Raw genomic sequence first — 27,234 nt, forward strand, 5'->3', positions numbered from 1 at the left:
CTTTCCTTCTTTCTTGGGCTACTTCTAGTGTCTCAGCAGACAGCCATTTTGCCTTCTTGGTTTTCTCTTTCTTTGGGATGTATTTTGTTGCTGCCTCCTGAACAATGCTGCCAACTTCTGTCCAGAGTTCTTCCGGGACCCTATCTACTAAGTCCAGTCCCTTAAATCTATTCTTCACCTCCACTGCATATTCCTTAGGAATATTAGTGAGCTCATATCTAGCTGATCTGTGGGTCTTCCCTAATCTCTTGAGTCTGATCCTAAATTGTGCAAGAAGAAGTTCGTGATCTGAACTACAGTCAGCTCCAGGCCTTGTTTTTACCGACTGTACAGATGTCCGCCACCTTTGGCTGCAAAGGATGTAATCAATCTGATTTCGGTGTTGTCCATCTGGTGAAGTCCATGTATAAAGCCGTCTCTTAGGTTGTTGGAAGAGAGTGTTTGTTATGCAGAGTGAATTGTCTTGGCAAAATTCTATCAGCCTGTGTCCTGCTTCGTTTTGTTCTCCCAGGCCATACTTACCTGTAATTCGAGGTGTCATTTGACTGCCCACCTTAGCATTCCAGTCTCCTGTGATGAAAATAACATCTCTTTTAGGCGTGTTGTCCAGTAGGTGCTGCAGATCCTCATAGAACTGCTCTACTTCAGCTTCTTCAGCATTTGTGGTTGGGGCGTATATTTGGATCACTGTGATGTTAGATGGCTTGCCCTGAATTCGAATTGAGATCATTCTGTCGTTTTTTGGGTTGTATCCAAGCACTGCTTTAGCCACTTTACTATTAATTATGAAGGCTACTCCATTTCTTCTGTGGTCCTCTTGTCCGCAGTAGTAGATCTGGTGGTCATTTGATGTGAAGTGGCCCATTCCAGTCCATTTCAGTTCACTGACGCCCAAAATGTCTATCTTTAATCTTGACATCTCACCAATAACCACATCCAATTTGCCCTGGCTCATAGATCTTACATTCCAGGTTCCGATGGTGTGTTGATCCTTAGAACATCGGATTCGCCATTCACCACCAGCACCGTCGGCCGCTAGCCGTCCTTTCGGCTTTGAGCTAGCTGCGTCATCACGTCTGGGGCTAGTTGAGCTCATCCTCTGTTCCTCCCCAGTAGCATTTTGACCAACTTCCGACCTGGGGGTCTCATCTTCCGATGGTATACCGACATATCTCTGGTTGTACTGATCCATTGAGTTTTCACGGCAAGAATACTGGGGTGGGTTGCCATTACCTTCCCCAGGGATCGCATTTAGTCTGACCTCTCTGTCATGACCTTCCCGTCTTGGGTGGCCCTTCACAGTTTAGCTCATGGCATCATTGAGGTGCTCAAGCTCCAGCACCACGACAAGGTAACGATCCTTTGCTGAAGGCTTGTTCGTTAGGGTTTGTTAAATTTAGAATTGCAGGCGCAGCATTCCTGTCACCTTTTTCCCCCAGACAACATTCTGGGGTGGGGGTGCTTGGCTGAGAGATACTGATAGTGTGTGGGCTTCTCAAGGGGTTGAAAATCAGCAAGAGTGTGGGTGCAACTTTGCAATAGCCTTTTTGCAAATTTTTACCTGCACACCTACCCACTGACACCACTGGACTATTCTCAAAATCATACCATGAGCTTTCAAGGTGAAGGGTGGACTTGAATTTACACCCATTCATTCATTCATTCATTCATTCATTCCTGAGGCCTATCTTTAGTTAAGTGACTTATTCAATTGGAGATCTTTGCTCTTCACCTGATGCCACATTATACGTTTCAGTCTATGTCCTGACGTTTTTGCCTATCTAACAACCGATTATGTGCCATTAAGTTGATGTTGACCTTTAGCGACCACATCTACCTATAACTGACTCATTTACTTCCTTGTGGAAGAAAAATCGTATTTACAGAATTTACTCTCCATATTCTTCTTCCAGTCTGAAATTAAGTAAGATCTAGATTCCAAACAGGTTAGGCCTGACCTTTTTGTTCCTGTTCAGCATACTTTAGAAATGTCCCATCCTTATTTGAGTACCTTAATTGTTCTAAAATACAGGAATGCCTTCTTGCTATGACTTCTTAGGTACCAGAAGGCATTTAAAAAATACTAGATAACCCTGTGACCCGTTGGGTCATCCTTTGATAGCACAGTCTGATGTTACCAGAATTAACATTAAATTTTAGGCTGACCACATTTTTTTTTACCCCAATGCTGGACGGTCCCATGATCATCTAAGAAGAGTATATGTCATAAACAGAAAAACAATTGGAGTGGCAAACGAACTTCAGTGATAAGTCAATATTTATTTGCCTAAACAGAGAAACAGAATGACCATGGGTGGGCAAAAAAAAAATAGGACCCTTGACTTTGCTTGTGGAAAGCTGGCAGGGAGTGTCAGAAATCACGATTATGTGACTACAGGGATGTCGCAACGGCCACAGCTTTGCGAATAAAACTGGTCTGAACATCATGGAAATTTCAGTTCCACAGGAGTAATGGGTCCCGGATTTTTCATGCATTCTTTTAAGTTAGCAGATTTTAGGTACCTTGATTAAAACGTGGTTGCAGTATAATGCACTGTTTGGGCTAACCTGAGGGTGCAGACAGACAAACCGATAAGTACAATGACAGTTTTAGTAGCATACTGATTCCGCTAGCTCAGAGAAATAGCCACTACGAGCCTGGTGATGTCAAACCCACGAAGCCTAGAGGGTGATACTGCAGCACTGATAAAGGACCAAGAGAAAGTTGATTGCAGTCATTCATAGGTCAGCGTGAATAGCTGCCCGGAAGTGTGTATGTGCCCAAATCAAATATTACAGTGAAAATCGCCACATTTTTAAAAGCTCTCCCTAACACCAGAACATTGCAGGTACTGTGGCTTCGTAGGGATTCCTTCCAATGATACAAACTTACTACAGTAGGTGTAGTTGTTTTGTTAATGAACAAAACAACTACACATTTGTGTCTCAAGGCCAGTGTTTCTCAACCTTGGCAACTTTCAGATGGGTGGACTTCAACTCAGCAAGGCTGGCTGGGGAATTCTGGGAGTTGAAGTCCACCCATCTGAAAGTTGCCAAGGTTGAGAAACACTGCTCAAGGCTATGTTAAATTAGTCAGAAGAGGAGACTCACCTGCTGTCCCGGTCGGCATACAATTCCATATGTCGAGGATTAATGGTGGGGTCGATCACAACCCAGGACCCTCCTCTGAGTTCTGCTTGGGGTGGGATATAAACAAGGACTGGCTGCTTATATTCTCGCAGACCATCCACAATATAGGCCCCAAACTTTAGCACCTGGTCATACATATCTGGGGAGAAAAGGATACAGGAGAAAGAAGTTGGTATGCCAATTTCTCCCTAACCCTCCCCCACTTGAAAAGCATCACTTAACTTGTGGGATTCATTGCCTCAAGCGGCAGCTTTCAGCCCAAATTACTTTTTAAGAGAAGGCTGAGACAAACCCATAGAAGGGAGAAATCACATCAGGAGTCTTTAGAGCAGTGTTTCTCAACCTTGCCACCTTGAAGACGTGCGGACTTCAACTCCCAGAGTTCCCTAGCGAGCATGGTTGAAAAACGCTGCTTTAGACAAAGTTGGCTAAACGGAACTTCAAAATTGTCATGGAATCACAGGGTAGAAATGTTCCTCTTCGAGGCTGCATTTCAATATGCAACAGGAAGGAGTGATGGCATTAAAAGCTCCTACAATATATTTATTGGCAACATGCCCAAGGGCCAGAAACATTGCTTATCCCCCCCTGCCCCCTGCAGCTGGTATTGAGATATACTGTTCCTGGAGATCGAGGTCTCCGTGTAAAGCCATTTAAATCTAAGCTATCTGAAACCTAGCTGACTTTGCTGCAAGACCTCATCCTGTTCCAGGTACCAAAAAAGATTGGGCTGAATCTCCATTTTTGGACACTGGTGATGAGGCAGCATCAGCCACGATACCTGGTGGTGGTGGCAGGCAGCCTAGAAGTGCAAGATAGACTATGTCATCCAGAGATCTCCTCTACCTAACGGTAGAACCAATTGGATGACGACTAATTACAGACATACAAACACGCACACTTAAAAACCACACACAACTTTGGTTTGCTCCAGTGTGATCTTTAACCTGTTCCCAGGCAAACATGAACACAGTATCCAAAAACTGTTGACAAAAAAGAGGAGTAAGTTTTGGTTTAATGTCATCGCCCGATGAAAGAAACAATCCTTTTGTTTCCTATAGCAAATGACAAATTTATTGCTAATTAAACAATCGCTTTATTACGTAGCGCCAGCAATAAACCACTTGAAACTCCTTTCAGCTAATTCCAGTGTTAAGAAAATAATTGCCCAATTCAAATTATTTTAACCAAATTAATTCTTTAGTAGACTTTTTTTTTAGTCGTGCTACATAATAAAATAATGGTGTAATTAGCATGGCATTTTTCACTCTTGCTATGAGCATATATTTTATTTGGAAGTAGCAGCCTGAGCTAAAGAGGATGTATTTGCACGGAGGTGGTGATTTTAAATAAATAAAAAATAAAGGAGGAGAATTTTGCTGGAAAAGAACTAAAATCCTCATAAGCCATAGCAATTTTGTACAATCCAAGGCACCAACTGTCTATCGAACTGTAACAGCTAACAGTCACTGATATCAGCACTCAACTTTCTGATGGGAAAAACAGAGGGGCTGATTTTAGTCCTGAATGGTTTAGAATTGTATGTGTACTCAGGAAAATGTAGTGGGCGATGCATAGCTAATTTCTAAAAAAAAAAAAAAGGGGGGGGGTTGAAGGGTTAAGAGATGTCATCAATGGGAGTAAAGCTGAATTTTTTTAGCCTGTTTTCTTTTTCAGATGTGCGGATAGTTTGTTATTTGTTTGTTATTTGTTAACGGCCTGTGTTTTGTTCTGCGGATTTTGTTTTTAGGGCATTTTAATCCAGGCTGCCTGTTGATTTAATGTGTTTAGCTGTTTTTATGTCTTTTTTCAGTTTTGTGTGCCGCCCAGAATCCACTGGAGTTGGGCAGCCAATAAATTTAAATAAATAAATAAATAAGTAGTAGTAGTAGTAGTTGTGGATGATGGTTAGCATCCCTATTATAGTCCTTATTTTATCCCTCCCCCTAAAAAAAAGAAAAGCTTTGCTGTCAAAACCTGGTGATTTCAACAGAAGAGAATCTCTGTAGCTCAGGGTTGAACTGCGGAGTCCTTGGTGCTCTCTGAGCTTGGTGGTTTGCTTGCAGCCGTTACATGACCTGACTAGGTAATCTGATGATGTTATCTACTTGGGTAATGAAATTTCTGCAATCAAACAACCAAGCTCAGAGAGCACCAAGAATTCCACAAACCTGGTGATCTGTGGCCAGTTTCAGCAGTGCAAGTGTGAGGATGACAAAATGAGGACTTGGGTCCCAACAGCTAACTTATGCAAGTTAGCCAATCCAGTGGTTTTGAGTTTGCATTTCAGGTCAGAACTGGGCAGAGCAAAGCATCTTTAACCAAAGGCTCTGGAGTGCATTGTCAGAACATGGCTTGCCAAGCAGAATATCCTACACTTAACAGGTCTGCAAAAGATTCAGGTTGAGAGAGAGGAGTTATCCATCACTATAGGCCAGACCGTCCAGTTTGGTCCAGCCATCTGATTTAGTACAATCTCTACATTCCCTCTCTGTGCAGAGATCCCTGCAATCAGTGGGCATCGGGCAGTGACAGTACGTATAAGGAGTTAAATTCCTTAGGGAAAAAAATAGGATATAAATATAAGAACTACATAAAGACCCAAACTGGGGAGATTAAAAGGTCTTTGCCTGAAGCCTAAACAATAGTCACACTTACAGCAGAGAATTCCTAATTCACTCATTCGTTTTTCTTCTCCCTTATTATTCTGTATAATACTGATACAAAATAGAAACAAAGGTACTGATATTCAGTAGATATGGGAAGTTGATATTTCATGGCCTGCTTTTAAAAAAAAGAGGGGGCATACAAAAATTCCCCATGCACTTCAATGGAGGAAATGCTCAAAGTTGCCTGCTGTGTTGAAGTTAATGGGGAAAATAGCAATAGCATGCAAATGCCCATTTTGAGGTGGAAACTCTAGACTCAGAACACCACTGATGGGGTCACAACCCTCCATTTCCCATTCAAGCTTGAAATACTTTGGATTTGAACCATTTTGCACGCTCTTAGAAAAAGAGTCTATCTTGGAAGCCAAAAGTAACAAAGTCCTGCTTCGATAAAGAATTTCTCAAATTTACTGAAAAAACAGCTCAGCCACACATCTTCCTGAACTTGCAGGGATTAATAAACTGGCAATATCAATGTACCTAGCACATTACAGTAAAAATAACTTGAAAAGCTATCTCCCACATAGGAGTTTATATTCTAAACTTCATCAGTGCAGGAGGCAACAGAGAGATGGGTCAGGGAAGGACAAACCATGATTATAATATCAGATTTGACCACTGGTCAATCTGACTATATGATACCAAGCAGCCTTTTCCAACCTGGCAGTCTCCAGATGTGGGGGGACTGTGAAACTCGTGTTGGCTGGTAATTCTGGAATCTGCAGGTCCTACACATTCCAAAGATATCAGACTGGGCAGGGTGTGTGTGGGGGGGGTGTGGGTGTCCATATTTAGGAGAAGCATTTCAGAGTTTCACCACAAAGGTCTCTCCATGAACATGCTGGGGGTTAAATCTGGAACTTTCTGCCTGCAAACCATGTGCTATACCAGTGTTTCTCAACCCTGGCCACTTTAAGAGGTATGGACTTCAACTTCCAGAATTCTGGGAGTTGAAGGCCACACCTCTTAAAGTGGTCAAGGTTGAGAAACACTGAGCCATACCACTGAGCCATATATTTTATAGGAGAATGCTTAATGAAGGGAGCAAGCTCAGGGTCCCTTTGCAGGTGAGTTATTCTCAGAGATGCTGGAAACCGGACCTAGGACCTTCCACATGCAGATTGTGCACTTTCCCACTGACCAAGGACCCTTTCCCTAGAGCCATGCTGAAGCCTTCATGGGGAGAAGAGGAAAATGATAGGGGAAAATGGGATAGATGAGAAGAAGGTGACACTGTGTGGCTGGGAAGGAATGCCAAGCATTAGTGCGATGGGGATAATGGACAGAATCATTCAGCACCACAGACAAGTGACCGTCACGGGCAGGAACGTCGCATCTCTATCTCAATCTATACAAATTTGAAAGGAGCAAACGAAAGAAAAGATAGGTAACCCTCAACCGGATTGTCACCAAGCAACGACAGGAAAATGTTTCCTATTTCTATCCATTGTCAAACTTTTAATCACAAGGATAAAGTTTTTATGATTAGCTCCATGCAACTGGGGAAAAAAACCCTATTGACTTTCTTAGGTGCCCTGGAAAACAGGCACCTGTATCCCCCCCCCCCACCCGCAGCTCTGTAACTGTGGTCTTCCTCTTTTGCCCTTGTCTGTCAATTTTAGGCTACACTCAAAGCTGGAATTAACCTCAGTGGTTTTGATGGAGCCCTGAAGAAATGAAGGAAAGAAAACAAAAATTCACCAAGCAGGACCACCTTAGCACTCACACCGTACAGAGAACGTACTAAATCTATTACAGTTGGCTCTGCTGCAGTACAGACATTCAGGTAATCAGTGCTGTTGATTCTGTCTTTAAAGTCTTTTCTATTCTGATTAAAGTCTCTGGTAACTGTTCCTTTTTATTGTTATTTATAACCTGTCCCAGAGGGTGGTGGGGGGAAAAAAAGGGGTAACATGAAAAACCAACTGAGAAGGACCTCATAGAGCTACCAGCAAGGAGGTCTAATATCTTTGGGATTTGCATCTTATCAACCCTATTCACGCTGGGCCCGAGACCCCGGTGCTAATTTCCAGTAAATTTCACGCTTGATGTCTCACTGTTGTGGGTCACTGGCAGTTCGTCTAAATAAACTGCTTGCCTCCATCTAAATATTCAAGGCGTGCTTTAAAAAAAAATAATTTAATTTTTGCAATATGCCTAAGAGCTTTGTAGCAAGCTAGAAGGAAGGCAACCGTTCCCCTCTCAATATGACTTTATTTATTGCATAGAATGAATATGAATATATATATATATATATATGGATATAAATATATGCACAGACGCCAATGTGTGTGGATGGCAAACATACACACACACCCCAGTCTAAATTAGACCCCCTGCACCGATTTGTAAAGAATTCCCCCCCCCTCCACTAATGTCAATTCTCAACATGGCAAGGGCTCTCTCTAATCTTTTCCTACTCATTACACACAATTTTGGAGTCATTTTACCCACAGCGCAGCCGTTTCTTAGCAATGTGTGTACATATGCATGTATTTGTGTGTTCTTAGGCTCACCAAGGGGTGGTATAATTGTTTATTTTCATTCCCCGCTTAATCCTTTCCTGCTTCCCCTTATAGCCCAACTAACGCGGAAACTAAAATTGCAAACAACTCTCCGAGGGGAATGGGAAGATTGACAACAGGAACCCTGAGTTTCTGTACCTGCCAATAATAGACAATGTCTAAGGTACAGAAGATATTAGATAAGGTGGAAGGTTTTTTTTAGGGGCAAGGCAAGATCTTGGGACTGATGGCTTCTCACACACAGAATCTAAGATCCCCTAACCCAGTGTTTCTCAAGCTTTAAGATGTGTGGACTTCAACTCCCAGAATTCCCCAGCCAGCATGGGAGTTGAAGTCCACAGATCTTAAAGTCGCCAAGCTTGAGAAACACTGTCCTAAACACTCTGATAGTTGCTAGCCCCTGTTGAGTTTCAGACTGCAGGCTGCTCCAGTGGTTTGAGATCAAAGTGGCACTTTTGTTTGGCCAGTGACCCACCAACCTTCAATTTTCCTTATTTTTACTGGCCGACAAGATGCAGAGATATATAACAATAAAACAGCAAGCCATCAGAAAGGATAGAACTCAGCTTTTCAGCCTAATCCATTTTATTTTTCGGAGCCTGGGGGAGGTGGGAGGAGGGTTACTGAAAATAGATGCATTTAGCCTCCCCAAGGCTCAACATCCCTGTTTTGCATGCTTAATTGAAAAGAAACATAACCAGCCCTGCCAAAAGTCATCACTGGGATGCTGGTTTTTAGCTATTTGATCCTACGGGGGTTCCAAAAGTCACTGGACACCCATGCAGTGTGCAGAGTATCAAATCCCAATTTACATACCCTCTCCTATTTATGATCATTTGCATCTTTAAATAAAGGGGAGCCTCTATTCACCTCGATGAAATTTCTTTAAGTGTATAAATACAAAGTACAGCAACACAGAACCATATTGAGCAAAATAGTGGCTAAGAAGCTAAACCCTGACACAGAAAGTCCACCAGTTTGAATCTTCCTGCTGCCATTGACTGACTTCGCAGTCTCATACTAGCCCGACCACTCATCCTAACTCAACTTCCTTTACACAAGATGCAGAATAGCAATACTGCTGCCCTGAGCAGGGGTTGGACTAGATGACCTCTGGAGCACCTTCCAACTCCACAGTTCTACGATTCCTCCTCTTGAAGTCCAGATCAGGCTGTGTGTGATATTTCTAGGCATCTCTTCCAAAACCAGGCAAAGCCAGGGGTCTTAGTATGAAATTAGTAATTTAAATGTCTGCACAGCTTAAGACACCAATTTTGCTCCTCACTGCCCCTACTCCAAAAAATAGAAAAGGCTGAAAATATTTGTCCCACCCACTTTGTAGGATTCTGGAAATTACAAAAGGGGTTTCTGGTGAGCTTGCATGCAATCCTGGGCCATCCTTTCTCCATCCAAGTCCTAAAACGCTATTATAAAGATTGAATCCAAGTTAATACCAGGCTTGGCAACCTTTTTTTCAGCCAAGAACCAGGTTTTGTCACAAGCGATCTGCTGAGACCAGGTAAAATTTCTGAGGTTTACATGTGGCCCTTAACCCCCAGGTTGTCCCCTCTGAACCAATGTGGTTGCAACTACTGAAGAATTCTATACAAACATTAAATACTAAATTAAACTATCTCCACAAATAATCCAGACTACATTTCCTTCCCCATCAGACAAATAATGTCTGCAGACTTCATATATAGAAGCAGGGCTTATCAAAAGATTGGAGTAGGCAATCAAAGTATGTTGGGGACTTACTTAGAATTTTGAGAGCGATTCATGGATGCACTCACAAAATGGCGGCTAGTCACAAAACATCCACCAACTGAGGATGAAATATCTCTGCCCTGCCTCATCTTCAGGATAGGCTCTGCTATCCAGTGGGACTTTTACAGGCTGCAAAAAGCAGTTAGTGGTTGCATTCACACAACCTGTTAAGCTTGATTAACATTAGGCTTTTGGTGACTGAGCATCTTGTGCAAACCCACTTAGTTGGTTTATGGATCGCTGCATTGTGGAAACCCAGAAAACGGTTTAATCTATACTTAGGTTAAACAGCCAACAATAGTTAGAGGCTGGTGCTTGGCCTTCCAACATGTCAACGATTTGGTGTTTAATTAAAAGAATCTCCAAAAATGCCAGGTGAGAAAGAAAGCCGTTGAGCCTGAAGACAGATCTCTGGGGATACAAATGTTCCTGGCTCTTCAATAGGCCCTTCATCCTGGCTTTCCTTTTTAGCACCTCTTCCCCAGGCAGCATTTTGGAGGCAATTAATTCTCTGAATCTTTAAACAGGGGCAGATTATAATGACACCCTTCAGTCTCTCTTAAGTGTTTGGGGCCGAAAGGAAATGGTCAGCATGCCGCCGCTGAGAAACCAGAAGGCAATCACAGCACACTGAGTGAACTTCTGGGATGTGTAAAAGGCATATTTCCCTCTCCCACCCTCCCAAAAACAGGTCTACCAGAGTGTAGACACAGAATGCTGAAAGCCAGATGAAAACACAAAGAGGCAGGTAGGAGGGAGGATAGACAGTGTTTTAATGTCTGTCCCATGTATAGGTAGTCCTCCCTTAATGACTACAATTGGGACCAGAATTTCAGTTGCTAAGTGAAGTGGTCATTAAGCAAATCTGACCCAATTTTATGACCTTTTTACATCAGTCATTAAGCAAATCACTGTCGGCGCTAAGCAAACCACGTGGTCATTAAGTGAATCATGCGGTTCCCCATTGATTTTGCTTGCCAGAAGCTGGCCAGGAAGGTCAAAAATGGCAATCATGTGACCATGACGCTGCGACAGTCGTAAATGCGAACCAGTTGCCAAGTGCCCAAATCATGATCACGTGAATGTGGGGACACTGCAATGGTCGTATGTGTAAGAACCGGTCGTAAGTCGGTTTTTCCAGCACCATCCTAAGTCCAAACCGTCACTAAACAAATGGTTGTTAAGCAAGGACTACCTGTACTACCACTAAACCCACTCCTAAATTCCATTATTTGTCCCTGTCATCTGCCCTCTACCACCACCACACCTTCTCAGTGCACTTCTTCCTCTTTTTTTTTAGAATAATCACCTTTCATGCCACCTGAGAAACCTCTCCAGTTGGCAAAGACGATCAGTGGAAGTCCTTCCCGGTTAAAATCCTTGATTGCTTCTGCGGTTTTGAAGGCAGAATCAGGAAACCATACTTGGCCAGCTTGCTGGATAATCTGTTGCAGGGGGTGGGGAGAGGGGAGATGAATTGTCCAGAAAGAAAAACACAAGTGCAGAGGCATTTCATTGACGCAACAATCTCTTACAGAAATGGAAAACTGTGTTCTTCCGAGTATGGAACACAGCCTGGGGACATCGCCTCTTTTGTCCATGCTGGCTGGCAACGGCTGAAATTTCGTTGGAACAAAGGCCAAGGTTAGATCAGATTCTCCTCCTTTATTTTACTACAAGAAATGGTTATCAGCCAGCTGGAATGTAAAATCGAAGTTGCAAATCCCTAGGCAGGTCCATCATGTTAGTCCAGCCCTCCCCAACCTGATGCCCTCCAGGTATGCTGAGACTGCAGCTCCCAGAATTCCCCAGGCAAGGGTCACACTGGTTTCGAATAGCTGCAGTCTCAAAACACCAGAAAAAAAGAAAAAAGAACATCTGCACAACATCTTCCAGCAAAATGGATACCCACGCAACTTTATCAAAAAGTGCCTCACCGCCCAACCCACTACAACCCAACCGAAGGAAACTATGAAAAGGATAACGCTGCCATACATCAGAAGCATCTCAGAACCACCAACAGACTGTTACAACCACACGGCATCACCGTAGCACATAAACCAACTAAAACTCTTCAAAACATATTAAGCAAGCCAAAAGACCCAGTAGCCCAAGAAGAAAAAACAGGAGTTATTTACAACATACAGTGCAAAGACTGTAACAGCCACTATGTAGGACAGACCGGCAGAAGACTAGCAGAGAGCATCCACGAACACCAACTGGCAGTCAGAAGACACGATGAGAACTCCTTAATCTCACAACACGTGGACAGACTCAACCGCAGTTCCAGCTGGGAAACGGTGAGCATCCTAAACCAAGCCACATCCAAAAACGCCAGGGAATTCCTGGAAGCCTGGCACTCAGACAAAACAGCCATCAACAGACACATACTGTAGAGATAAACCACATTTGCACACCATTCAAAAGAGACAATAGAAAACCTAGGAAGAGAACAAAAAGACCAGGACACATCCCCTCCAGCAGCCAACAGGCAGATAAGCAAGGATCAACACCAGAAATCAGGCAGAAATCAATACTCTAATTAAGGAACCACCAAGAAGGAAACCACCCCCCACCAACACAGGCAGGGCAAGCTACTGTAGATAAACAGGCAGCAAACCCCACCTCCCTTGCACTGATGATGTTACTTAGTTGGGTCATGAAATGTCTGCAAGCAAGCAAACAACCCAGCTCAGAGAGCACCAACAGCTCCACAGAACAATATAACAATATATTATTATAATATAATAATTACCTTACATTTTTATTTATTTTGCTTACACACCATTCAAAAAGACAATAAAAAAGCTAAGAAGGAAACAAAATGACCAAAATACATCCCCTCCAGCAGCTGACACCCAGATAAGCAGGGATTAACACCAGACAAACAATCAAGCAGACAATAATACCTTAATCAAGGAACAACCAGGAAAAAAATCACCCCCACCAACACTGGCACAGGGCAAGCTACTGTATATAAACAGGGAGCAAACCCCACCCTCGCTGACACTGATGATGTTACCTAGTTGGGTCATGAAATGTCTGCAAGCTCAGAGAGCACCAAGGACTCCACAGATCTGAATAAATTAGAATAGGCTTAGTAGATCTGGCATGCCAAAATCCAAGCATCTGCTGTTTCTCTTGGATGCCATCTGGTGGCATACAGATGTTTTCAGCCCATACATGGGTCATCTGCCTTAGAAACAACACTTACCTTGGCTTCTGAGTCTAGATTTGCGGGATCTGCAGGAATGCTCAGTTCCACTGTCCTAGTTTCAACAGCAACCACTCCAAGTGGTATCCCACCCAGCCTAGTAAAAGCAATAACACGTATTAAATGCTTAGGCAACGTTCCCCAGCACTGTTCAAAATGCTGGTTCTGGTTTTTAAAACCTGTATAAGGCTTAGAAAAAGGTCCAGCCAAAATTGTTTTTACAAAATACACAGAAATAATAATAATAATAATAATAATAATAATAATAATAATAATAATAATAATAATTTAAAAAAAACAAAAAACAGCCAACAGCCAATGACAAAAACAGAAGCAACAACACCCAAAATCTAGGTTGGGTGTGTTTGTAGATCCACAGACAGATGGGCTGTTCATGCTTTGAAAATGATTTGCCAGAAATGTTTTAGCCCTGGATGAGAATAGGTCCTTTCTGTCACTCATTAAAGCAGCTTGCTTTTTTCAAGCTTTCTTGCAAGCCGGAGAAACAGTTACTATAACTTTAAAAACTGCTGTAATTTTAATGAGTGGACCCTTTAAAGCAGCAGTATCTTTTTTTCAGGTCCACTTCCCCATAACAAGGCATTAAAATGTAATTTTAAAAAAATACACCAAAGGATCAATTAAATACATAGATAAGCAACATTCCCTATTAAAGTTCAGAAATATACCCACAGATTTATCTATCTATCTATCTATCTATCTATCTATCTATCTATCTATCTATCTATCTATCTATCTATCTATCATATTTTTATCACTGCCCATCTCCCACATACGGGGGACTGGGCGGTTCACAATAAAACAGTTTAAAATTCAGTAAAATCATAAATAATATCCTTAATCCATAAATGTCAATATCAATAAATAAATATAAAATGTAATGAGATCCAAGTAATGGCAGATCTAATACCACCCAAAGGGGAACAAGACCGGCCTCGGCAGGACTAGGGAGCCAACCAACCCCAAGAGTGGCTCTTCCTCTCCCCATTCCAGGCATGGTGATAAAGCCAGGTCTTCAATCGTTTCCTGAAGTCCAAAAGAGAGGCGGCTAGCCTCACTTCCGGGGAAGGATGTTCCAAAGGGCGGGAGCTGCTGCAGAGAAGGCCCGCCTCCTGGACCCCGCCAGATGGAGTTCTCTTGCAGACGGGGTCTGCAGCATGCCCTCTCTGCATGAGCGGGTGGGATGGGTTGATGAGATGGTCCCTTAGGTAACCTGGACCCATGCCATGTAGGGCTTTAAAGGTGATAACCAACACCTTCAGTTGGACCCGGAAGCAAACTGGCACCCAATGCAGCTCGCGCAGCAATGGGGTAATATGTGCTGATCTTGAAGCACCCAAAATTGCCCGTGCAGCTGCATTCTGAACCAGCTGTAACTTCCTGATACTCTTCAAGGGTAGCCCCATGTAGAGCGCATTGCAGTAGTCTATATGGGAGATGACCAGGGCATGAGTGACTGTTCGAAGGGCCTCCCGCTCCAGGAAGGGGCGTAACTGGCGCACAACACAAAGTTGTGCAAAGGCCCTTCTGGCCACGACTGCCACCTGCTCTTCGAGCAGGAATCTTGAGTTCAAGAGGACTACTGCCACAAGGTAGGCCTTAATCGCGGCTCTAGCTTGTGTCCAGTCGGGTTCGGTCTTCGTCTTTCTCCAGCGGCGCTCTAGGCGTCTCTTAATCCTCTTCAGAACCCTCAGCTCCTCCGTGAACCACGAGGAGTGTCGGGTTCGATGGGGTAAGAGAGGCCGCACAGGCGCGATCCTGTCCAAGGCCCCAGCTGTCTCCCTATTCCAGGCAGCAGCCAGGGCCTCCACTGGACCATGCAGCAGATCCTCGGGTATAACCCCCAGCTCCCTCTGAAACGGCATTGGGTCCATCAGTCACCAGGGGCGGCCGATCGAAGAGATCCTGCCTCCCTGCGGAGGGGGTTGGCATATGAGAATCCCAAGGTCACCAGGGCATGATCTGACCATGACAACGGGGAAAGATGTAACTCTCCCCTCAGATCACATTGCCACTGCTCTGACAAGAAAACCAAGTCCGGGGTGAGGCCACTGTCTCGAGTCGGGTCCCGAATAATCTGAGTCAGGCCCATGGCCGCCATGGTGGCCATGAACTCCCAAGCTGCCTCCAAGGCCCGCCCCAGGGACAGCAAATTGAAGTCCCCCAGAACCATAAGCCTGGGGAACTCCACTGCCAAACCTGCTCCAGCAGCTCAGGCAGGGAAGTTGCTATGCAGCAGGGAGGCTGGTACAGCAGCAACACTCCCAACTGCTCTCGGGCACCCAACTTGAAAAGCAGGGTCTCACAACCAGCCACTTGTGGAGCAGCGCCCCTGAAGGCCACTAGAGACTCTCTGATGACAACTGCCACCCTCCTCCCCTGCCCCGGCATCTCGGCTGGTGCCACACCCGAAACCTGACTGGGCACATCTCAGACAAAGCCACTCCCCCTTCCGGGCCCAGCCAGGTTTCGGTAATACACTCCAGGTCCGCCCCCTCCTCTGTGATCAAGTCACATATGAGGGGGGCCTTGTTGTTCACCGACCTGGCATTAAGAAGCAGCAGCCGGAAGCCAGGGCCCCCACAGGACTGCTGTCCAGGGCCTAGGTTTAAGCACGGAGGGTCGGACACACTACAGGTAGCAAACACCTGGGGCGTCTTCCTCTATGATGACTCACCCTCTGGCTTCCGTCACAACATCCCCTGCCTGTCACCACCTCAATGAAATGTCCCGCCCTATATCCCCCAGGATCCACCGATCCAGCTGCCTCCAGTTCTGGACCTCTAGAATTCCTAGAATTCCTGGCTTGAGGTAAGGATCCCTCCATCCTCTCATACAATCATATAACCATACACACTTCCCACAACTGTGAGGGGGACGGTGGGCCCACCAGCACACCAGCTCTCACTCTTGGCGCTGATAGGCCCAACCATCACTCAGATACTCACCATGGCCCCCAGCCTCTCTCATTAGGCAACAGGGGGCATCACATCCACTACCCCTCCCCCCGTCTCTCACTCAGGGGGGGGAGTGCTCTTACACACCAGCACATTCACACTCGGACTCCCCCCTCATCTCTCATATGCAGGGAAGGAGCCCCCATTCACACTGGAGGGACCTTACTAATCTCTACCACACGCCGTTGTTGGGAGGATAAGGAAATTGGGAGGGGATAGCCAAACTCTAGAGATTTTATAGTCTAGAGGTCAAAGGCCTCAGGCAGTTCCCCCCAGCGTTGTCCATGACGTAGCCAACAGAGACCTCAAAAAGTCCCTCTATGCAGCCAGAAATCCCGGGTAATGCCAAGGTCCAGGCCAGAGTCCGTCCCTCCATGGCACCAATATGTCCTCCACCACACCCAGCCAAATTGCTATCACGGGACTCATCCAGTAGCCAAGACCAGTCCGGCCCGCTGCTCCATCTCCGCCAGGGCCGACTGTTTGTCTTGCCGTTCGTCACGCTGTCCCAACCAGCCCTCCTCATGCTGCGCCACCGGGATCGATCTTCCACCCCAGGGGTGGGGGGTCTCACTGGGGCTCGCTCCTGTGTTACACAGCTACTCAAAATAGCTCCAGCAGGACTGGCCCACTGCTCCACTGCTCATCCGCTGCTCGTTGTGCCACCAGGCTAGAGAGGAGGAAAAACTCCAGCAAAGGCAGGGAGCTCCAGCCTCCAACCATGTTAGAGGTAGCAGCTACCAAGCAGTAGTCTAAAGGAGCCAACCAGGGTTCCTTGCCGCCTGCCACCTACCGCTGCTCGTCACTCACCACCACTGCCGCTCTATCCAGGAGGGTTCCCCTGCTCTCACCACCCACACATCAGGTATGGGGGTCAAGCTCTTCCGACCTCCCCCAGTACCCTAGCTCAAGGCCAAAGTTGGGGGTAAAGGTCTAAAAATCCTAAAAGTATCAGGAGTCTCCCGCCCTAGAGCAGCGTCCAGTGTCTGGTCACCATCTTGGATCAGATCAGTCAATTCATTTATTTAATTAATTTTTATCCCACCTTTATTATTTTTATAAATAACTCCAGGCGGCGAACATACCTAATATTCCTTCCTCCTCCTATTTTTCCCACAACAGCAACCCTGTGAGGTGAGTTGGGCTGAGAGAGAATGACTGGGCCAAGGTCACCCAGCCGGCTTTCATGCCTAAGGCGGGACTAGAACTCACAGACTCCTGGTTTCTAGCCCAGCACCTTAACCACTAGACCAAACTGGCTCTCCATAATGATCATGTACAGTCTTGACTGTTTGGAAGCTGGCTTACAAATGGGCCCATTCTGAGTAGGGATATTCCAGACATTTTGAGCTTGAGATGAGTGGTCCAGACCTTACCAGAAATGTTCTGAAACAGCCCTTGATTCATGCTCAGAACGTGTCCCATATGATTAGAACCAGCACCAAAACCCTTCTGAAAAGACTAGAAATGCTGTCTGAAGCTCAGAACGCTTTGAATTCAAAATATTTTGCTCCCCAGTAACTTTGCATTTTGCATTTGCCAATAACACACTGTATGACCATGAGCATGAGTCCTTTTTAATTCCAGGGTTCTTATACTAACAACAAGAATCTTAAATGCTCTGAGGATATTAAAGCGCTCCATGCATGATTATTACTGTTGCTACTATTCTTAACGTTATTGAAGACTTACCTGGCTCTGCCAACTATAACAGTCTGAGCCCAGGGCTGCATGATCTCCAAAAAAGAGCCGTAATCGAAGAAACCACTTAGCCATTGGCCCTTTTGAGCTACAAAGATGGTGAGAAAAGGGAAAATATTAAGAAGAGTGGAAAATTAGAATCACTTGGTGCCACAGCAGATCACGGTCTGGTGAACAGAAGAGCAGACTTGAGTTCCACTGGGATGGCGGGCCTGAAAGGGAACCCCTTCTCTCTTTCTTCCCAACATCCATGATGTCCAGGAAGGAGAATATGATAAAGAGAGTTTCATAACTACCGTTTTCCCCCTTTTCCACCCATTTTCTTTCTTCTATGACATTTAGCTTGAGAGCCTGTCTTAGTCCCTGAACAAGCTTTATGAAATACTAGGCGCTTTAGAAGCAATGGCTGTGTTCACACAACAGTGAGATCACCACCATACCTCCTTGGTGCCCACCAGGTCCTCTGCTTCACTCAGTTTGTTAAATATTAGTTGGAATTGTCTGAATTAAATATTAATTAAATATTTAAATAGTTTAAACTTTTAAATTTAAATTTAAAAATTTAACTAGTTGAATATTAAACTGAGTTGAATCATCAGCCATTTTGATTCTATTTTTATCTGTAATTTATTATTTATCTGTAATTGTATTTTCAGATATTGTATTTTTATATGTAACTATATGATATATTTATTGTTTTATTATTTTGTTGTAAACTGCCCAGAGTCTCTCTGTTGGGAGGAGATGGGCGGTGACAAATTTGATAGATAGATAGATAGATAAATAAATAAATATTAGGCAAAATTAAAAACAGAGATGGCATACTGAAAAGTAAAGCACCTTTATTGCCAAAGATGCCCTTGGATTCCACAAAGGTCCCACTAGCTTTTTTAGAAAATAATGGTGTATAGCAACAGCCCAGTGCTTTGTTTGTAAACCTGCTCGCTTGCCCAGAAAAAGACAAAGATCAAAAACTGGAAACTGACAGAATACAATCTGCTTAACCCATTCACTGAATTAACTTAATGTACTAATTTCACACACTGCACTGAACCATAAGCTGACCACACACTGGCATTAACAACTTATTAAGTCACTTAAAAAACTAACCAAGGTTAACACTAACAAATGACACCTCGAATTACAGGTAAGTATGGCCTGGGAGAACAAAACGAAGCAGGACATAGGCTGATAGAATTTTGCCAAGACAACTCACTCTGCATAACAAACACTCTCTTCCAACAACCTAAGAGACGGCTTTATATATGGACTTCACCAGATGGACAACACTGAAATCAGATTGATTACATCCTTTGCAGCCAAAGGTGGCGGACATCTGTACAGTCGGTAAAAACAAGGCCTGGAGCTGACTGTAGTTCAGATCACGAACTTCTTCTTCCACAATTTAGGATCAGACTAAAGAGATTAGGGAAGACCCACAGATCAGCTAGATATGAGCTCACTAATATTCCTAAGGAATATGCAGTGGAGGTGAAGAATAGATTTAAGGGACTGGACTTAGTAGATAGGGTCCCGGAAGAACTCTGGACAGAAGTTCGCAGCATTGTTCAGGAGGTGGCAACAAAATACATCCCAAAGAAAGAGAAAACCAAGAAGGCAAAATGGCTGTCTGCTGAGACACTAGAAGTAGCCCAAGAAAGAAGGAAAGCAAAAGGCAACAGTGATAGGGGGAGATATGCCCAATTAAATGCAAAATTCCAGAGGTTAGCCAGAAGAGATAAGGAATTATTTTTAAACAAGCAATGCGTGGAAGTGGAAGAAGACAATAGAATAGGAAGGACAAGAGACCTCTTCCAGAAAATTAGAAACATTGGAGGTAAATTCCAGGCAAAAATGGGTATGATCAAAAACAAAGATGGCAAGGACTTAACAGAAGAAGAAGAGATCAAGAAAAGGTGGCAAGAATATACAGAAGACCTGTATAGGAAGGATAACAATATCGGGGATAGCTTTGATGGTGTGGTCAGCGAGCTAGAGCCAGACATCCTGAAGAGTGAGGTTGAATGGGCCTTAAGAAGCATTGCTAATAACAAGGCAGCAGGAGACGACGGCATTCCAGCTGAACTGTTCAAAATCTTGCAAGATGATGCTGTCAAGGTAATGCATGCTATATGCCAGCAAATTTGGAAAACACAAGAATGGCCATCAGATTGGAAAAAATCAACTTATATCCCCATACCAAAAAAGGGAAACACTAAAGAATGTTCAAACTATCGAACAGTGGCACTCATTTCGCATGCCAGTAAGGTAATGCTCAAGATCCTGCAAGGTAGACTTCAGCAGTTCATGGAGCGAGAATTGCCAGATGTACAAGCTGGGTTTAGAAAAGGCAGAGGAACTAGAGACCAAATTGCCAATATCCACTGGATAATGGAAAAAGCAAGGGAGTTTCAGAAAAACATCTATTTCTGTTTTATTGACTATTCTAAAGCCTTTGACTGTGTGGACCATAACAAATTGTGGCAAGTTCTTAGTGGTATGGGGATACCAAGTCATCTTGTCTGCCTCCTGAAGAATCTGTATAACGACCAAGTAGCAACAGTTAAGAACAGACCATGGAACAATGGACTGGTTTAAGATTGGGAAAGGAGTGTGGCAGGGCTATATACTCTCACCCTACCAGTCAACTTGTATGCAGAACACATCATGCAACATGCTGGGCTTGAGGAATCCAAGGCTGTAGTTAAAATCTCTGGAAGAAACATTAACAATCTCAGATATGCAGATGATACCACTTTGATGGCTGAAAGCAAAGAGGAACTGAGGAGCCTTATGATGAAGGTGAAAGAAGAAAGTGCAAAAGCTGGCTTGCAGCTAAACCTCAAAAAAACCAAGATGATGGCAACCAGCTTGATTGATAACTGGCAAATAGAGGGAGAAAATGTAGAAGCAGTGAAAGACTTTGTATTCCTAGGTGCAAAGATTACCGCAGATGCTGACTGCAGTCAGGAAATCAGAAGACGCTTAATCCTTGGGAGAAGAGCAATGACAAATCTCGATAAAATAGTTAAGAGCAGAGACATCACACTGACAACAAAGGCCCGCATAGTTAAAGCAATGGTGTTCCCTGTAGTAACATATGGCTGTGAGAGCTGGACCCTAAGGAAGGCTGAAAGAAGGAAGATCGATGCTTTTGAACTGTGGTGTTGGAGGAAAATTCTGAGAGTGCCTTGGACTGCAAGAAGATCAAACCACGCCATTCTCCAGGAAATCAAGCCAGACTGCTCACTTGAGGGAATGATATTAAAGGCCAAACTGAACTACTTTGGCCACATAATGAGAAGACAGGACAGCCTGGAGAAGGTGCTGATGCTAGGGAGAGTGGAGGGCAAAAGGAAGAGGGGCCGACCAAGGGCAAGGTGGATGGTTGATATTCTAGAGGTGACGGACTTGTCCCTGGGGGAGCTGGGGGTGTTGACCACCGACAGGAAGCTCTGGCGTGGGCTGGTCCATGAAGTCACGAAGAGTCGGAAGCGACTAAACGAATAAACAACAAACAGCTAAGCATATTTACAAGTGAATTTGTAAGGCCTTTACCTGAACTGCATAAACGTGTTGTCCAAACACAGCCACTGAATGTCAGGGAAGGATTTAGTCTTTAAACCCAGCTCTGTCAGCTTTACTAGGTAGACCAGACAGGACACACGACCAGGTGAGCTGATTCTTCTTTATTGTAAGGCTACATTAGCAGAATCTTGCAAGTCTGAACGTACAAATCTCCCACAGCCCAAGAAACCAGGGAGGGTCCCTTCTGAGCCTCTTTCTCCTCCCACTATCCAGCTGTGGGCTATGCTGTCTCTTATCTGACCATTCCCTTGGCCAGAGCTTTCCAAACTTTTCATGTTGGTGACACACTAACACACTGCAGGTGCGGCCGTGTCACCGGAAGTCATGCGGAATCAGCTGTTTTGACCCGATTACGCATACTGCACATGTGCAGTACCTGTATGATCCCTCGACCGCGCAACACACTTACACACTGCAGCCGACACACTAAAGTGTTGCGACACAGTTTGGAAAGCTCTGCCCTAGGCAGTGTCTCTGGGCCCAGTCTCCCAAGGTCTTTCCCACACACGACTACAAGCTCTGACCAAAGAAGGCATCAGTAACCAGAGCTGCCAAACCACCACTGTAACCTCAGGATCGCCCATAAAAACAAGTGGCGCTTCAATCGCATCATTGTGGCCATCGCCTTGACTTTTTTGACCACACTTGCAGACACCCCTCTAGCCTCTCTTATCAGCTCTACTCTGCTTGTTCTCAGAAGCTGAGACACACAACTCTCATAATCATCCTGCACCGATTTCGGAGCTTCATCCATCTTGCCACCAACGTCTTGGATACCAGTGTATATATTACCCAGGATTACCTTAAGAGACAATGTCCCCCTTCTGACAAATTGCACAAGGAGATACATATTAAAATGACAAAACCGTCTGCCTGCCCTCACCAATGGTTGTATCTTTAATTTGCTCGTCTGCATAAAAGAGGGCCATTTATCAGCAGAAAGCATCATTTATTGTTAAACGATGGGACACGTGGAGCAGAGGGAATTTGTGTTCTTTTGAATAAATAACTCTACAGGGTGTTTTTTTTTTCTTTCTTTCAAGACACTGCAAACATTTTTCAAAAGAAATCTAAGGCATTAGGGCTGTTGTTTTTCAAGCCTCTTCAGTTTTCTAAATTATGTGCTATCTTTTAAAGATAACTTATTAGGGCTCATCACCCAAATGGACAATTCTAGCAACGGAGACATAATTTGCAGGGGGGAAAGCAGATCATTCAGGTGATAATCCATACCCCAGCAGCCTGGCACATACCTGAAGGCGGTGTTTCCCAACATGAGCAACATTTAAGGTATTTGGACTTCAACTCCCAGAATTCCCCAGCCAGCATGCTGGCTGGGAAATTCTGGGAATTGAAGTCCACACAAGGCAAGGGCTGGGTCAACATCTGGAATGCTTGGGCAGCTGTTGAAATCCTAGAGGCCTTGCTGATCCTTGCTTTGGATTCTCCTGATTTTCTTCCAACCCAGTACTTTGAACACCATTTGGAGCTGGACTAATGCCAATATCACCCTGACCCAGTGTTATTCTGGAGTCTGTGAGAACTTAAAAATGTGACTAAACTAAGAAACAGTAATCAAGAACAAGTGCATGAGCTTTTCCCCCCCTTCTTCTATGTCCCAATAGTAGAGAATATATGTAGCTCAAAGTTGAACTATTGGTGTTCTCTGAGCTTGGTTATTTTCCTACAGACATTTCATTATCAGGCTACATAACGTCATCAGTCTTGCAGGAAAACAACTAAGCTCAGAGAACTCAAAGAACCCCAAATTCCTGATAGCTTTTCCTTCCTTTCTCTTCTAACATTGTAAACACGAAGAAAGGATGTATTATTAATCTCTGTAAATCACAATGGAATGCACTGCCTGGCATCAACTCAGATTGTGGCAGGATAGAAAGACAATAAACAAACAAACATAATTTCTATGTTGCACCGAGCTGCCAGAATGTGACTGTCCCACCCAAGTATTTCTGCCAGCAGAATCCAGAACCTACTTTGCCCAGGGATGTCCAAAACCCATCTAAAATCCTTTGAAGTCACTACTATTAGAGAAGAGCCACAAACAGTCCCCAACTAAATGCATGAGCCAGAAAAGTCTTACACAATCTGGTGGAGAAGAGGATTCAAGAAATACTGTATAACTAGCAGACAAATCTAGAAATGAGGCCCAAAGGGGTCTGGATGGGTTGGCCCCCAAAGAACAGAAAGACCGAAGTAGTAAATCGTGACTTGCTTGGATTGAAACTGAGCTAAAACCTTGTCAGGCTAAGATGCTGTGCTAAAAAACAGATGTCTGTGAGTTCTAGTCTGCCCTTAGGCATGAAAGCCAGCTGGGTAAATTTGGGTCAGTCATGGGGTTGTTGTTGGGGGGGGGGGAAATAGGAGGGGGAGCGTTAGTTACATACAGTATGTCACCTTGTGTTGATCAAAAATAAAGGCAGGATAAAAATCTAAAAAATAAATAACTATGCTTCTGAGTCAGTCTTGATTTCTAGCAACTGCCTGGGCAGGTTCCTGCAGAAGTGGGAGGTCACTGCCTTCTCCCTGGGGCTGAGAAAGAAGGACTGTCCTGGGTCACCCACCTGGCTTTTGTGCCCAAGGTAGGACTAAAACTCAGGTTTCCCCACTCCTAGTCCAGCATCTTTATCCACTAGGCCAGTGTTTTTCAACTGTGGCAACTTTAAGAGATGTGGACTTCAATGCCCAGAATTCCCCAGCCAGCCATGCTGGCTGGGGAATTCTGGGAGTTGAGGTCCACACACCTTAAAGTTGCCAACATTGAAAAACACAACACTAGACCAAATTGGCTCTAAGCATTGGTTTCAACTTTCTCTCTTGCCAATACCCCTGAACTGGCCTTCTTAGAGCCCTCCATTGTACAAACATTGTCTACAAAACAGCTGCCAAAAAAAAAAAAGGGTTGGGAGGGGGATCTTGGTGTTCTGCCTCTTTTGCTATGCTATAATTCTGAAGAAGTCCTTCTTCTTCCACAAAGCCAAGTGCAAAACCAATTAAAAGTGGAGATCTCAGGACCCCAACCTCTGCTGACTCCGACAGGATGGAAAGTGTTTTATCAAGCCCAAACTTGAAATTACTATGTTCTAATATTCCCTGCCTCTGTGGCCCCCGCTGTAAAACATGGCCATCCATTTCAAAATTATCTCTTCATCGCCGAGTCCAGAGCTGATCGTTTCGATTCTGGGCCTTGTGTCGAGCGTCAGTTTGAAGAATATCGCAGCACTATCTCTCCTAATAAACGGCTTTAACTTTTCACCTAAGAGATCTCTCCCTTAACTTATCTCAGAGAATCATCTGCTTCCCTCAACGCCTCTACTAAATTAAAGTAGACCAAAGTCACTCAATTTGGAACATGCACACTCAAGACAAGGCGGATGAATTGCCAGCAAGATGATGGGGGAAGGAAGCGAGGGGAAGAACGTGAGCCCCAAAATTGCCAAAAAAATCTACAATTGTCACCTGCTTCATTCTAAGTAAGAGCCAGGAAGTCAGGAACTCCCTTGTTCACATTTTGATTTCTGGCAGAAACTTGCAAAGAGTCTTTGAGTACAAAATAGTTAAAATGTTCTAATATCCTGGATTGAAATTATTATTATTATGGTGGTGGTACGAGTGAGATTTGTAATGCAACTGCTACTGTTCAGGCTTCTAGCCAGCCATGCCTTTTCCCAAGAAATTCCCCTGTGCCTTTTATTATTTTCCAACTCCAGCACATATCCAGTTTTCCAAGACTACTGTACATTCCTGGCTTTCTTAGGGTGGGTGGGTGGCGTTCTTTCTCCTTTAAAATGTTTCCCTTTAAAGTATTTTTCCCCCCCTGCAAAATTTCCATATGCCTCTGTGGGCCACTACTTTGGGTCAAAGGATGACTTCATTATTTTATAGAGCAAAAAGGCTGTGCAAAATGTCTTGAGGGCAAAACTTCACAAAACCTCATGTTTTAAATGCGAAACTGAGGTTCCAAGTGCAGCCCCGATTGTTTTATAATATCTTGGAAGTGTTTCAGGTTCAAAATTATTCTATTCCAAGTGTGAAACACTGCTTCAAACTCAAGTCACTTCTAAAATGGTGAAAGCAGTGCATTTCACGGAAAGCAGCATTCAGAACTTAGAACAGTTCATATTAAAATGTTTTTATACACTCCTATACAGCAGTGTTCTTCATTACCTTCAAAAAGCCAGACTGATGGGGAATTATGGGAATGCTGGAAAACCAGCAAATAGTATTTATACACTGCTGAGTCGCATGAGAGCAAATACTTCCTTTGCTTTGAAATTGCTGTTCTTTAACCATGAGCTAAAGTCAATCTTGCCCCATCCATCGCATTTTTCATGGTTTCAGATCCTTTCTACTGTTTAAAAGTATCTGCCTAAACCTAGGTTGCAACATTATTGAGATGAAAGAAAAGTTCTGCAAGTTTTCCCTTCCAAGATATTAGCACGTTTTAAACCAAACTGAGTAAAAAACTAGACTAGAACATACCAAAAACACAGACGTCTGGAAACTTAAACCTACAGGCAGTATGAAGCAACTTAATATAAAAGTCCCATGAGTAGGCAGTATAGAAAGGCGGGCAATAAAATAAGTAAATATCGTACAGTAGATATGTTTGTGCAAAATGTTTTAGGATGCATGCAACTTTGGAGTGATACCAAACGTAAGTGTGCCCCCTCCCATAATGGTCCCAGATTGAATCCCACCTTCTCAAGTACACATACTTGGGTGAGGTCTTCCAGCAAGCATCCAACGAGGGTCATAGGGGGTCTTGGTGGGAAGAAATTCAATTGTTCTGTCTATTGGGTCCTTCACAGTGAGCATCGGAACTGGACTGAATACGTTCTAATGCAAGGTAAACAAGCCAGAAAGCCATGTTTTTACGAATTCTTATAAATTATGACCCAGAATACCCTTCCCCGGAGCAAACGGGAAAAGCCACGTCAGTTAGAAATCATCTACATTGTTATCTGTTTCCAGTAAGGTTCCACCTATCACTAATATTAGAGTGATGGGCCACTCACTCCTTATGCTCTTCTCATGATCTTACACTATAGTCCCAGAAATGACTGCTGTGCTTTCATCCCATCCAGTCTTTGGGGGATCCCACAGAGTTCAATCCCTCTGCCAACCACGCAGCTCAGAAAAAACAGACCTGCGTTACAACATCAGTGATGTCATCAGGGCAGGACTTTGGGGACAGAAATGAAGGGGCCCTTCAAATGAGACCCAGAACCCCCAAATACAGCAGGATTGTACTTCCTTTGCTTTGAAATTGCTGCTCTTTAACCATGAGCTAAAGTCAGTCTTGCCCCATCCATCGCAGGTTTTGTACATTTCTAAGAAATATAAAAAGGGTCCCACGTAAAATTAAAAATTAGTTTCACGCAAGGGCGTAAGAACAACTCATACAATATGATTATTATTCATTTAGGTTTCTATTTTTGAATTAGGTTTTGTTGGCTCTAATCCTCTGCGCACCATCCAGAGGCACTGTCGTGAGATGGGCAGTTGTTTAAATTGTGGAGTCCTTGGTGCTCTCTGAGCTTGGTTGGTTGGTTGCAGACGTTTCATTACCCAACTACAGGTAGTCCTTGCCTAACGACCACAATTGGGACTGGAATATTTTG

At 44.1% G+C, this 27,234-nt stretch overlaps 1 protein-coding gene across 5 annotated transcripts in view; it reads right to left on the minus strand.

Moving 5' to 3' along the window:
• ACACA (acetyl-CoA carboxylase alpha) overlaps nucleotides 1–27,234 on the minus strand; it is a 252,885-nt gene that overhangs the window by 33,805 nt on the left and 191,846 nt on the right. For all 5 annotated transcript variants that reach the window (XM_063296753.1, XM_063296749.1, XM_063296752.1 and 2 more), the window contains 5 exons: nucleotides 26,329–26,449; nucleotides 17,996–18,092; nucleotides 13,326–13,422; nucleotides 11,421–11,556; nucleotides 3,112–3,289 (listed from right to left, as the gene is read on the minus strand). In XM_063296753.1, the coding sequence (XP_063152823.1) occupies nucleotides 3,112–3,289; nucleotides 11,421–11,556; nucleotides 13,326–13,422; nucleotides 17,996–18,092; nucleotides 26,329–26,449 (629 nt within the window). The remainder of the gene's footprint in view (nucleotides 1–3,111; nucleotides 3,290–11,420; nucleotides 11,557–13,325; nucleotides 13,423–17,995; nucleotides 18,093–26,328; nucleotides 26,450–27,234) is intronic.

Source organism: Candoia aspera, chromosome 1, assembly GCF_035149785.1.
Source record: "Candoia aspera isolate rCanAsp1 chromosome 1, rCanAsp1.hap2, whole genome shotgun sequence".
NCBI classification, from domain to species: domain Eukaryota; kingdom Metazoa; phylum Chordata; class Lepidosauria; order Squamata; family Boidae; genus Candoia; species Candoia aspera.